Consider the following 14,633-nt stretch of genomic DNA (forward strand, 5'->3'; position numbering starts at 1 on the left):
TGTGCTCATTGATTGCTTCTCATACGTGCCCTGCCTGGGGATCGAGTCAGCAGTTCTGGTGCTCCGAGTCGGCGTTCTGTCCACCGTGCCACCGCCGGCCAGCCTTGAAGATGTCCTTCACTCCTAAGAGTAAAGATAAAAGGTCAGGACCTGGGTTCTGTTCTCTTTTTTGATGTGTGACCTTGGGCAGGTCAACTCGAGAGTTTTTCAACTGTGAAAGTGAGAGGATTATAGTGGAGGGGCAATTAGGTCTTTCACATAAAAAATAATCTCAGAATCCACGAATGTGCTCCTTAGTCATAAAGCCTCCCCTGTGGGATGATTCCACACTGGGGACATGCGGTCAGGCTCCTGGAGCACACTGCTATTCCCGAAAGGAGCCACACAGGCTCTGCCTCTGACGGCATCACCTCCCTCTGCCTGTGGCCGACTCTTCCCTTCGAAGCTCGTGGTGCCTCTTTTCTGGGGCAGGATGGTACCTCCAGCACCTGACACCTCCATCACACATAAGGCGCTCAGTAAATATTCGGTGATCAAGTAAATGGGCTGTATTGTGCTACTGTCCACCTTGGTGGTGGGCAGCTACCCGACTAAGCGTCAGAATCAATTGTGAACTTAACATGGAGATCTCTGGGTCCCACCCCCCTGCCTTTGATAGTTGAGTTTCTAGAAATGGGCCCGTGCATTCATATTTTCAGACATTTCTGTAGGTCATGCAAATGTGAGAAGCACTTGTCACCCTCAGTGAGTTCCTAGAGGTGACAGACTGTAGTTTCAATCAGTTCATTCCCAGCCCCTAATGTCTGGCAGAAATTAGGGATACAATAAATGTTTATAAATAAGAGAATCTAAAATTTGAGATTAAATATAGACAAGAATAAAGTGCCCTTTCTTTTGTTTGCAGTACAACACCTTGTAACTTTAAATACTGAATCACGCTACTCATAAAAATTTGTATCTTTAGGCCCTGGCCGGTTGGCTCAGTGGTAGAGCGTCGGCCTGGCGTGCAGAAGTCCCAGGTTCGATTCCCGGCCAGGGCACACAGGAGAAGCGCCCATCTGCTTCTCCACCCCTCCCCCTCTCCTTCCTCTCTGTCTCTCTCTTCCCCTCCTGCAGCCGAGGCTCCATTGGAGCAAAGATGGCCCGGGCGCTGGGGATGGCTCCTTGGCCTCTGCCCCAGGCGCTAGAGTGGCTCTGGTCGCAACAGAGCGACGCCCCGGAGGGGCAGAGCATCGCCCCCTGGTGGGCGTGCTGGGTGGATCCCGGTCGGGCGCATGCTGGAGTCTGACTGTCTCTCCCCGTTTCCAGCTTCAGAAAAATACAAAAAAAAAAAAAAATTGTATCTTTAAATACATGAAATAAATGATTTAAATGCCCAAATCACCAGTTCTAATAAAATTCAAAACTCATGGTTGGTTACCTAGTAACTGTGGCCAAGACTCCTTTGCTCTGTTTGCCCAGTTCTTAAAATTTTGTGGTAAGTCATTGCCTTTCATTATTACTGTCTCGCCATATACCTTGTTTTATTTTTTATTTGTTCTAGTATCACATTTTTTTTCAGTTACACTTTATATTCAGTATTAATCTATATCAGTTTCATGTAAACAGCATAGTGGTTAGGCAATCATGTACTTTACAAAGTTTATATACCTAGTGTTGAATTGTTTTGTAAGAAGCCACAACCAGCCTGACCGGTGATGATTCAGGGGATAGAGTGCCAGCCTGGGGTGCTGAGGTCCCAGTTTCAAAACCCCACGGTCGCTGGCTTGAGCAAGGGGTCACTGACTCGGTTTGAGCCTCCCGGTCAAGGCACATATGAGAAAGCAATCACTGAACAACTAAAGTGACACAACTATGAGTTGATGCTTCTCATCTCTCTCCCTTACTGTCTCTCTCTCTCAAAAAAAACAAAAACAAATTAAGACGTCACAACCCATCACTCTCCTTTAGTTACATAATTCTAGTGTTTTGAACGATGGTGTTTTTCTGTGGGTGGGGCGCGTGGAGAACGAAGCCAAACCAGCATTAACCCTGTGTCGTCTCAGAACCCACCGTCCTGTGTATATGTCTATGCTCCAAGGAAAGAAACCGAGGGACTCGTGTGTGAACTAAGGAAGTGGTGCTGTCCTGAATGCAAACACCTATCACTCACAGACTGTGACCCGTGCCTTAGCTATCTACAGGCAGACCTCTTTTTCATGGCGCTTTGCTTGATCACGCTTCACAGAGAGGGCATGTATAACTAACCAAAGGCAACACCCTCCTTTGGTTCGCTTTACTGCAATATTTATGTCTAAGTCCACAGGACCTGGTGACGGGGTGTGCAGTGGAAGGAGGGGGGGGCGTGGAGGGCAGCTCCCAGGCCTCCGGCCTGGCAGTCTGAGCGAATGGTGGGGTGACAGGGCGCACGGGAAGAGGAGCAGGTGCAGGGTCGATGACAATGCCGGTTTGGGATGTGTCTGTGGGACGACAGAGAAGGTATTCTGTCCGGAAATGGGCATTGTGGTCGGATGGTCCCACCAAGAGAAGTTGTCCCGGGATATCTGGGTGAGAGCCTGGGTCTTAGCTGCGTCCGCTGGTGTCCACTTTGTGGATTGTTATAAAAGAGCCAGATGGCACAGGCAGCCTTCTGTGCAGTGCTGCTGTGTTGGGGATCTCTGCTGCTGCCTTCGCGTCTGTGTCCCGGATGAGGAGCGAGGGACCCCTGTTGGCAGATGTAGAGGGGAGCGTTGTCCTGCAGGAGCAGGGCCCTTCTCTCTGCCGGCTCTCACTCAGGCTGTTACATGGAGCTTGCTTCTAGTCACTATGACTTTATGATTTGGCAATCTTTAATGCTTCCTTTTGATGGGGGAGGGGTGTTTTTTTTCCCCCTCAGCATTCTTTTTATTTCCACTCTAGAATTTATAAAGCAGAACCTACATCAAGAACATTTTGGGATCTTTTTAAAAACAGAACATGCACAAAATTAAAATAATTCTTCAGTTACAGAAATTAGAGATTTGGTTTGCTTTTAATGTCTGTATCTGTTTGAAATGTCATTCACTTTTCTTCTTAGTAGACAACCACAAAGCCATGCTTTATTTTCCTGGGGAAATACTCCTCATAAGACTGTAGCTTGGGTTTTCCATGTGGGTGTTGATGTAGATGGTTGTAATGAGATGTCTTTGATTAGTCACTTTCTATCCAACTATGAATTATTGTAGATGTGCCGGCTCACTTTTTTATTTCTGATTCAAAGAGTTATCTCGAGACGTTAACCCACTTAGCTTTTATTATATTCTGCAAACTTCCCCGCGTATTCTCTCTTTTCTGTGCTAATCTGATAGCCTAATTAAAATGTCTGACTTCAGTTCTTTCCTTACAAATACTGCCTAACTCTTCTGTCTTTAATTAACTGAAATCATTCCTATGTAAACAAATAGCAATTGCAGATTGTACTACTCACACTCCTTTTTTGTGGGGATTTAAGTGCATCCCTTGTTTGTTAAATTATAGTCTTTTTTTAAAAAAAAAAGAAAAACTACATGTGACATATTTTGTCATTTTGTATGATGCCAGGAGAAAACAAAGGCTCACAATTTTTGTTCTCCTTACACCTTTTATTCACATTCATTTCAAGAGCCTGAGCGGCAGGTGGAGCCAGGACAGACTTTGGATGCACACCAGCTTGGAAAGCTCAGCCCTCCCGCTTCTTAGTGGTGCGACTTGGGCTGAGAGGCTTGAGCACCTCCCTGGGCCTCAGCTTCCTGTACATAAAATGAAGACAGTAATAGTTGCCTCGTGGATTATGGAGAGTAAGTGGCGCAATGCAAGTTACATGCTTAGCACCCTGCCTGGCACGTAATAGGCGCCCAGTAAATGCTAGCCATATCTACTTTTGTATAGTTAAAAAAGCTCTCTGAACTAGTTCGCCAGCCTACAGGAAGCTTCCGGTCCCTTACGCAGAGCAATCAGGCGGATGTCCCAGCGTGCAGAATACTCGTCGCTGGGAGGCTGCGTCAGCGTCGCCCGCCCACTGAGGTGTACCGGCTCCCAAACCCGTTTATGTCGTTCTCAAACCTATTCAGGCCAGTTGAACTTGTTGTAGTTATGTAATTTAATTAAATATTAGGCATGCAGAGTGTACAAATTAAGTTTTGAAGGCTTGGAAAGACTTAATAAAGATTAGTCACTAAATAAAAAAAAAGAGTGAAGTCTTTTCCTGGAGACAGGAAGTGGAATAGTGGTTGCCCGGGGCGGAGGGGAAGGGAGGACCAGGGGTTTTATTGAATGGGGACAGAGTTTCAGCTTCGTGAGGCAGGAGTTCCGGGATGGATGTGGGTGATGGCTGCGCAGTGTGAACATCCACAATGTGGCTGATCCGTACAGTCAAACATGGCGATAAGGCAAATAGTATGGCGTTACATGTATTTTATGACAATTTAAAAGTGCTAACCTGTCGCATTAGTTGTGAGATAACTGTTCAAGGTTGGGGGGGCAGAGAGAAAAAATTTAGAGGGTGTCCACATCTAGGTGGTTTTCCAGTGTCCTTTGAGTTTTCAGGCTTCCAGGAAGCCAAAACAGAACGTCACAGGGAATGCGCTTCAAGTGCAGTCTGTGCGAGGGGAACAAAGCCTGCTCGTGCGCCGGCCGGGTCTCCAAGACGCAGGCTTCAGCACAGAGCGAGGTCTCGGAATGCATGCACTTTCATATGTGCAGTTTATTTATTTATTTATTTATTTATTTTCATTTTTCTGAAGCTGGAAACAGGGAGAGACAGTCAGACAGACTCCCGCATGCGCCCGACCGGGATCCACCCGGCACGCCCACCATGGGGCGACGCTCTGCCCACCAGGGGGCGATGCTCTGCCCATCCTGGGCGTCGCCATATTGCGACCAGAGCCACTCTAGCGCCTGGGGCAGAGGCCGAGGAGCCATCCCCAGCGGCCCGGGCCATCTTTGCTCCAATGGAGCCTTGGCTGCGGGAGGGGAAGAGAGAGACAGAGAGGAAAGCGCGGCGGAGGGGTGGAGAAGCAAATGGGTGCTTCTCCTGTGTGCCCTGGCCGGGAATCGAACCCGGGTCCTCCACACGCTAGGCCAACGCTCTACCGCTGAGCCAACCGGCCAGGGCCCATATGTGCAGTTTAAAGTTAAACATTCAGATTGGGCCCCGGGAAGCAGACGGGGAGGTCCGGGAACCAGGCCTTAGGGGGTGAGGGAAGCAGGACGACAGGGAGAACCGAAGCCCAGGCCTCGGCCGACTCGCTGGAGCGCACGCTGGTGCCCACCGACCGCTGTCCAGCGTTGGGGCTGGCAGATAGAGGCAACTTGTACTTGTCCTCCTGCGTTGACCAGACTCTGGGGGTGGGCTCCCAGGGGAGGGGCCATTACCCTGAGCCCGGCAGCTCCCTTTGGTGGAGACCCACAAGGTTCTCCGCTGTGAACTCTCGCCAGGTAACGCTTTCAGCCCGAGGATCCGACGGTACAGGACGTACACAACGGTATCCACACTGTGTGTGCCCATTGTTTAAGCATTTCCCCTTTTCTACAGATTTTAGAAAATCAGCTGACGGTTGGTCCAGGTTGCTTCAGATAAGAGCATCTCCACTGTCCATGCATAATCTCCTAGAGGTGCCATGGTGTTTGATCTTGACCTATGCCAGCTGTCCCATTTGTGGTAGAGCACAACTGTGTGGCTTAATGGCACAAACATGGGTGACGTGCATGAAGCTCAACTGAGGTTAGGACTGTTGGCTTTTAAATACTTTCCAGTATGTATTTTGAGATTCATGAAACCTCAGATTTTCGCTGCTTGCATTTCCAGGTGTTTTTGGCGTGTGAAGACTTTCTTTGTTGTTGTTGTCAGACCCTCCATTGTTATGCTAAAGGTCCTCGTTCCCTCCTGCCCTGTGACCTGTGGGTCTGTGTCTGCGTGGTCTTCAGTTACTTTTCCATCGGCCACAGGGAGCTGTCGGCTCCTGTTCCTTTTAGACCTTCATTTCCCCGTCAGACCAGGGCTCCAGGATGCCCAAATCTCATTTTTAGATACACTCTTTCGAGCCTCAAAACAGGAGTCCTGTGTATGTGATTATTTCCTTTCGTTTTTTTTTAACCATCTTAACCACTTTTAAGTGCGGTAGTGTTAATAATATTCATATTGTTGTGTAACCAACCCCTAGAACTTTTTCATCTTGTGAAACTGAAAGTCTGTTAAACAATGCTCGTTCCCCCCTCCCAGGCGCTAGCAATCAGCATTCTGCTCTCTGTTTCTGAGTTAGACTATTTGTGGTATTGCATTTCCCCATGTATAACATGCACCTTTCTCCCCAAAATTTGGGGTCTAAAAACTGGGTGCCTCTTACACAGTGGTTGTAGTTTCTTCCTCGCACCTCCCACTTTTTCACGCTTGTTTTTGCGCTCATTGTTGAAGACAGTGATTCGTCATCAGACACAGATGAGGACAAGCTCATGGATGGGAGTTTTGACAGTGATGAGGAGTTGTATGCATTTTATGATGAATAAAACCTGAGTTCAGTAACTTTATGTAATACATTCTTTTTCAAATTTCGGGCCCCAAAATTAAGGTGCGTCTTATACATGAGAGTGTCCTCTACATGGAGAAATATATTAATTCACATAAGTAAAATTCTACAGTATTTGTCTTTTTTAACTGGCTTCTTTCACTTAGCATAATGTCCTCAAGGTTTGTATACATAGTGTGGGGATTTCCTCCTCTTTAAAGGCTGGATAATATGCTGTTGTATTTGCACACATCTTGTTTATCCTCTCCTCTGTCGCTAGAGATCTGGGTGGCATCCATCTTTTGGCTATTATGAATAGCGCTGTTGTGAACATGGGTATGCAAGTTTTTGCTTATTTTTAAAGATGATACTTTTTGTTTCTCTCAGCTTATAAACGCTAAAGAGGAAGTCTGAATTCCTTCACTCGTGTGACCATAAGTATAACACAGAGATGCCATGATGACGCCGCCGTGTCTAGCTTCCTTTCTTCCGCATCGTGGCACGTGCTGACCTTCTAGTGGGGATGCTCCTCCACCTCATTACACGGAGCCCTTCGTTTCGCCGGGTTCTGTTGTTTTCCCGTGGTTTCAAATGTTGTCTCCTCAGGCGAGCTGGGAACTGAAGGCTTTCATTTGACTTGTGGTCGTGTACACTCTGGAAGCTCATACGTGTAATCGTGGAACAAATAAAGCAGCTGGAAGAAATCTTTCCTGAACAAAACCCAAGTGGGGCACTTGGGTGCGAGCCAAGATTTCGGCAGCTCCAGAGGGAGATGTAGAGAAGGCTGCCTGTATTTCAGCTCCAGCAAATCACTTCTGGCTCAACAGGAATGTCCTCTAGGTAGTGACCAGATAGAGGGGAGAGACCGTTACACACGTTTAATTGCCTGCCCACAACAAAGTGTTCACTGTGACCTTCCAAGGTCTCTATGCTGAGTCAACCGCTGTGATACACCTCCGGTGGAGGAGCGCTGTGACTCTGGGCTCAGCCGCGGTGGCATTTCCAAGGTTTCTCCGTCTGAACCTGGCCTCCCATTAAAGTGCTGTGTGGTCCTCGGAAAAACACGGCATGTTTAACTTCCTAGGGCTCTGCTCCTCCAACCAAAACTCTGAACTATAATGCAAATTCAGCTACCAAATAACTAAGTAAAAATAAGAAAAGCCCCGTTTTAAACTGCCTCTTTTTTTTTTTTTTTTTTTTGAGGAGAAAGCTTAATGTCCTACAGTGACCAAATAATTAAGTAAAATTTCCCTGGACATTTTGATAAGATTGGACTTTTTTTATGTATCTACATATATATATATGTCCAGACACACACAAAAGCAAAAGCTTGGAAGAGAGATACTTTTAAATACACACACACACACACGCGTCCCAAGTTTTTACTCATTTGTCAGTTTATTTAGCCATCATTAACAATGACTTAGAGTAGTGCGTCTCAGATGTTAGGTGCATAAGTCACCTGGAAGGCTTTTGAACATGCTTTCTGGGGCCCATCCTCAGTTTCCAGATCCACAGATGGTGAGCACTATTCCAATGTAATTCCTGTTGTCTGACATTTAGTCTCTTGCAAATAATCCCCTGCTGGTGCCCAAACTGGATGTTGAGGAACAGGAGCCAGCCCGGCAAAGACAGCAGGAGCCTGAAAACGGGCACCTCTAGCACGTGGTGGTGGCCTGCTGGTGTGCAGGCCACGCTTGGATTACCGGAGTTCCAGAGGTGCTTATAATGCCCAGGTTACGTGGACACAGTCATGTCCGTAACGCAGCTGGGATTAATAGTAATACTCAGTCTGACCTCACTGTATCACTGTGTGTGCACACACATGTGGTTTAAAAGCATTTCGGAGAACACAGCGTATGGGAAGGGACAGAGAACTGAGACCTCCTGTCCCGGGAGGTGGAGTTGACGTTACTGGAGCGAAGAGCTCGTGGCCAGCCAGCAGCTGTTTAGGGAGGATGGGGTTGGGGACGTTGAGGGGAACACGTGGCTAGAGAGATGCCAGGAGCGAGGTAGAGCTCTGATCACGAGGGGTCTGTGTGTCCTGGGGAATTTGACCGTTCTTCCTAACCTGATAGGAAGGAGAATGGGAAAGAGAACATTCACAGATTCACAAGAGATCTCAAGCAGGTAGAGTTAACAACAGCATAGAATTTGGCCAAATATAATCGTCCACCCAAGTCATCTCACTGAAATCGCACATGAGTTCAGAGTTCATCTCTCTGGTGTCTGTTCTTTTCAGTTCTGGTCATTTTTGTACTCCTGATGATGATTTACCTGTTCTTGGAAATTACTCATTTTTCATTATTTCTAGGTTCTTTTTCTATCTAGTGAATAGTCAGCCAGTCAGCCTTGTCCAGAATTGCTTCTAATCGTTAATGATTGGAATACAAAGGCATTAACAATAAAAGTATCTTACAAAAATAGGTTTTCTTATTACAAAAGCAATGCGTGCTTATAACAGATACTCAAAATAAATAAACAAAGAGAGAAAAACCCTCACATAATCCCACACACTATTTAGTAAACCACTGATAAAACCCCCAGAGACTAACTTCCCAGATCCTCTCCTGTGTCTATGGGCATTTTTTCCTAATGAAACAGAGTTGTACCAATATAACTCCCATTGTTTGACATTTAGTCTGTTCCCAGTAATTCCCTAATGGCTGATGCCCAAACTGGAAGTTGAGGAACAGGAGTGCGCCCAGCGGAGACAGCAGGTGGAGGGACAGAGAGGTTCATGGCAGAGGCCCGGGGGCTAGGAGACCACGGCACTGGGAGGGACGGAAGGGTGTGCAGGCAGGCCGGAGCAGGCAGAGGGAGGACGGAGGGGGTGCAGTCTGGAGAAGTGAAAGCCTGGCCGCCAACAGCCTGTAGTTGGACATCCTGGGGAATCACTGGCCAAAATGAAGTTAGTTAGGAGGGGGGAAAAAATAGAGAAAAAAAAAAGGCAAAGAAAAAGATAAAAATATTGCAACTTAACACTAAACAGTATTCCTTTTCAACCAGATTGCTTTAACATGTTTTCACCAACTGGATGTTGACTACTAGTTGGTTTTGGCAAATAGCTTTCAGTCACGTTGTCTAGATCCAAATTAGGAGGATTGGGGGGCTCACTGGGTCCAGCAGGCGTGCCAGCTCCGCCCACCTCTTCCCTCCTGGGGTTCAGTGATGTCACCTGGATAGCTTTAAACAGCACATGCTACACATTGGGATTTCCCCCCACAAGAGCCAGTTCCCCAGCACCATTAGTTGTAGCTGAGTGAGACTGAAGAAGTCCCAAACAAACACCCTGGGTTTGGGCGTGGGACTCCAACATGGAAGTTGTATACCCGTGCTGGGCGGCAGGAACTTTGGAGTCAGAAGGACCAGGGTTTGCCTCCTAACTGTCGTTTTCCTGCCATTTCCAGCAGAGCAGTTAACTTCTCTAAGCCTCGGTTTTCTTATATAGTCAAATGGGGTCACTAATATTTAACTCACAGATTAGCTCTAACAGTCGATTCTTGAGAGATAGAAGCTATTATGGTTGTGACTATAATGAAGGAAGAGCATGAGGACATTAAGTCGACTTTCTTTCATCTGTGACAGTTGAGTTGCTTTTGGAGCTGTAGGTAGAGATTCCTGTAATTACAGCTACAACAGCTAATGTAGGGGAGTGTTTGCTGTGCACTTTATGTGTGTTACTTCATTTAATCCTCAAGCGAACTCTAGAGGTAGATCCCAGTAACGTGGTCACCCCCATTCTATCGCTAAGAAGACTGAGGTTTAAGGGAATGACTGGCTCATGGTCAGGTAGGTGGTAAGTGCAGAGACGGGATCTGGAATGAGCGATTGTCTGAATTCATAGTCTACATTCTCGACCAAGGTGCACATGGCGTCTCCATTCAGCAGAGACCTCTGAGCTAGGTGGTGTCAGTTTATGACAGGTGGCTGACGTCTTATGAGGTTACATTGGAAGGATGTGTAGAGAAAGAAGAGCAGAGGGCAAGGAAAGAAGAGAACCAGGGCCCTGGGCAGCACTGGCATTTAAAGGCGAGATGAGTTCAGAGAAGGAAGGAGTGGTCAGCAGCTTCAGATGACACAGGGAAGTCACAGAAGGTGAGAGTTAAAAAGGATTCCTTGGATTTGGCATTATGGAAAACATCGGCAATCCTAGCAGAAGCCGTCTGGATAAGATCATGGAGGCAGGCAGATTGCTTTGGGTTGAGGAGGGAATTGGGGATGAGGTAGTAGAGAGGACTGGTGTAAACCAGTTTTGAAGCATAAGATGCTCAAGAAGTAAGTTGGAGTCCAGGAAGATATTCAACAACATGTATGTTTTGGGAAGAAATAGTAGAAATGAAGGAATAGGACCATGATTGAAGCAGCCAAGTCGCTTAGGAGGTGAGAGGAGTGGGATCTAGAGCCTCGCTGAAGAACTATGACTGGATTGATCTCAAGTTTGGGTTTTGTGGGTTGGATGTGATGAAGCTGGTTGCAGGTAATGGTCAGTAGAACCGCGGGTAAGGCACCGCGGGCTCTAGGCTGGGTAGAGAGTAAGTGAAAGCAGATGGCCGTTCACAGATAGAGAGCGTAGAGTGGTCCAGTCCTGGGCATCTCTAAGATGTCTAAAGGAAGTTGGGCATAAATGAGCAATAGTTTTGTAAGAATAGGGAGTGTGTATAGTGAATGGGATCTTGACTTTGAACAATTCGTATGTAGAGTTCTGGGCAGTTGACAAGGCCCCTGGTTTATTCATTAAAGATCAGTTTTGGAGCAGAATAGAGGTGAAGATCATCAGAAATGAGGAGAGCAAGGGACGCTAGGTCTAGAGTTGTGGTTGAGACCTCACACCAGTATCCTTTTGAGTCTTCGTCCAATAAGACTACATCTTTTTTTTTTTTTTTAATTAAAACATTTTTCCAAAGCTGGAAACGGGGAGGCAGTCAGACTCCCTCATGCACCCGACCGGGATCCACCCAGCACGCCCACCAGGGGGCGATGCTCTGCCCCTCTGGGGCATCACTCTGTCGCATCCAGAGCCACTCTAGCGCCTGGGGCAGAGGCCATGGAGCCATCCCCAGCGCCCAGGCCATCTTTGCTCCAATGGAGCCTTGGCTGCAGGAGGGGAAAAGAGAGACAGAGAGGAAGGAAAGGGGGAGGGGTGGAGAAGCAGATGGGCGCCTCTCCTGTGTGCCCTGGCCAGGAATCGAACCTGGGACTCCTGCACACCAGGCCGACACTCTACCGCTGAGCCAACTGGCCAGGGCCAAGACTACATCTTTTTATAGTACTTTGTTAATACAGCTAGTGCTTGACTTACAACCATGATTGGTTCTGACAGACTGGTCGTACCATGATTTGGTCATAAGTTGAGTAGGCTATATGTACAGTACTGTGAAATGATGTTATAAAAATCTTTAAATCATATTTTATCATAATTTTCTTTCATTATTATTATATATCATAATTTTCTTTGTTCATTTTATGCCATTTGTATCATCTCTACACCATTTTGTTTCTTATTTTTACATTTGTCAGGTTTAAGTAAAACACTGCATTACCAGTACAACTGGTTTAATATTTGCAAAGACAATTTCTCTTGGTAGACATCTTGGGAGGGGTTTGATGAAAAATATCCAAGACACAAAACACAAATTGCTGTACTGAGTCTGGGATAACAGTTGAAATGGTGCACATGGAGATGGTAGTGCTGCCGGAAGCTGGTCCGCACTGTCGTACGCCCAGCTGGGCAACGCTTGCACTGCCAGACGCGGAGCAGTCGTGGCTAGCAATTGTAGTCGTAAAGTCAAATGGTTGTAAGTTGCATAGGTCGTAAGTCGATCAATATTTGTAATCCAAATGTTCATGTCTAAGTAAATCTCTTCCAATCTGGGTGGAAACACTTCTGATAGGGAGTGACATCTTCTTCAACTGGTGCCGCAGAAATCTAAGAGTCTTTAACTTTTTCCCAGGATTTTCTTCATGGGATTGGTAGGAGAAGAATATAAAACCCTTCAATTCATTTCTTCTCTTCTCTTTTTAGGGGATGTGCATCAGACACTTTCAGAAGAATAATGATAATAGTCACAGCTGCCATTTGTTAAGCTTTTGCTACATCACAGCTGCTGTGATACGTACTTTATGGAGAGCCTCATAATAACTCCACAAGACAGTACACTTTCTATCTCTGTTTTATAGACGAGGACTCTGAAGATTAGAAAAGTCCCTTGCCCAAGGTCACTCGGCTTATAAATGATGGAACCAATACTCAAATCCAAGCAATCTACCTTCCAACCTCACCATCCCAACTATGAATAACTGCCTTTCAATGTCCGGGAGACTTAGGTCAACCTCACATAAGTTGGATGTCACTGCGTTCCTGTTTGTGACAGAGGTGGAAAGTAGCCACCCTTGAGATTACTTGTCCCAAAGCGGCACCGGTAGGTCTAAGGTTCCCACCTGGCCCACAATCCTCGGGACCCATCCTCAGCCTGCGTCTGCCCAGAGCACTGACTCACTGTGCCTTTGAGCATCCGTTACCCTACAATACTACTTTCCCACGACAGTGCCCCTCGTGGCCAGGGCAGCATGCGATGTCTTTCCCAAGTCCCCCAGGAGTTAAACCTCTGGGCCCCACTTACAACCTTCTCCTATTTCCAAGGTCCAGGTCAACACCCAGGGGCTGACCCTAAACCAGGTGTTAGGTGAAAGCACCTGGGTAACCCGAGAGTAAAGAACAGAGGAGTTAGCCTGACCAGGTGGTGGTGCAGTGGATAGAGCATCGGACTGGGATGCGGAGGACCCAGGTTCGAGACCCCGAGGTCGCCAGCTTGAGCCCAGGCTCATCTGATTTGAGCAAGGCTCACCAGCTTGAGCCCAAGGTCGCTGGCTCGAGCAAGGGGTCACTCAGTCTGCTGTAGCCCCCGGTCAAGGCACATATGAGAAATCAATGAATGAACAACTAAGGACCCGCAACGAAGAATTGATGTTTCTCATCTCTCTCCTTTCCTGTCTGTCTGTCCCTATCTGTCCCTCTCTCTGACTCTCTTTGTCTCTGCCACACACACACACACACACACACACACACACAGAACAGAGGAGTTAGCTAGGCAGAAGGTGCTCAGGGTGGATTTTAGGGTGGGCGGGCCAGTGCCCAGACAGCGGTGTCACAGGCGCCCGAGCTGACCTGTGACCTTCCTCGCGTTCATTCATCTGGCTCAGCGATTCTCTCTCCGTGTGGTCTAGGGCCCGAAGGGGTCTGTGCAGTCAAAACTATGTTCATAATGCCAAGACCCTGCTTACCTTGTCTTGCTCTGTAGACGTTTGCATTGAAGATACAAAGGCTGTGGTTAGGTAAAGCTGATGGATCGTTTCACCTGTGTTGTGCCTGAATCGGGACAGGAGCACCAGACTGTACCAATCATCATTGTGTTCCTCACGCCCTTCGGCTCACGGTTCGAAAAACAATCAGTTTCTCTTAAGAATATCTTTGGTGACACAATACATATTATTTTATTGAAGCGCAGTTCTCAAGGGCACAGCGTTTTAGCGTTCTGGGGAGTACCCCCACAGCAGTTGAGTCGCGCGCGTGCCCAGGCGCGACTGGCCTCCGGAGCCCGTGCACAGTGTGTAAGTGGAGATCTGAAGTGGCCACTGCTTTCCTGGAACACTGATTAACTTGAAAGAATGGCTGACAAACTACCGTTATTCAGACTTCAGACGGAAGCGTTGCGTCAACATTGTCTCAATCACGAGGGAAGGAAGCCTGTCATTCGGGAGAACAGCTGGCAGTGTTTGTTGCCGATGATGAAATCCGAGCTCTCCAGTGAAAATCAGCCTTTAGGAACCCTGCATCTACCACTGTGAGCTTGACAGTTTCTCAATACTTGAAAGGATTTTCTGATGAATTCAGTGGTGTATTAACAAATGTGATTTTTTTTTTTTATATTGTATAATGGAATCTGTTAACGTTTAGAACATCTATATAATTCAGGGAATTAATATTTTTCAGATAACCAATGCATGAATGATACTACAAAATCATGCTTGGGTAAAAGATCTATTGAAGGTACAAGATACACCAGTGGATTTTAATGTAACAAAGTATGAAAAGTTCATTGATACGGTTTCAAGTTCTATATTATAGCCAGC

At 46.9% G+C, this 14,633-nt stretch overlaps 1 protein-coding gene across 5 annotated transcripts in view; it reads left to right on the forward strand.

Moving 5' to 3' along the window:
- Window positions 1-14,633, forward strand: part of EFCAB11 (EF-hand calcium binding domain 11) — a 136,384-nt gene that overhangs the window by 77,387 nt on the left and 44,364 nt on the right. Inside the window, exon 6 of one of the 5 annotated variants that reach the window (XM_066388267.1) lies at window positions 12,526-12,719. The exons of the other annotated variants lie outside the window; for them this stretch is intronic. Coding sequence (XP_066244364.1) covers window positions 12,526-12,586 — 61 coding nt within the window. The 3' untranslated portion in view covers window positions 12,587-12,719. Of the gene's footprint in view, window positions 1-12,525; window positions 12,720-14,633 lie in introns of those variants that run through there. 5 annotated transcript variants of the gene reach the window in all.

The sequence above is a fragment of the Saccopteryx leptura genome, chromosome 6 (assembly GCF_036850995.1).
Source record: "Saccopteryx leptura isolate mSacLep1 chromosome 6, mSacLep1_pri_phased_curated, whole genome shotgun sequence".
NCBI lineage: Eukaryota > Metazoa > Chordata > Mammalia > Chiroptera > Emballonuridae > Saccopteryx > Saccopteryx leptura.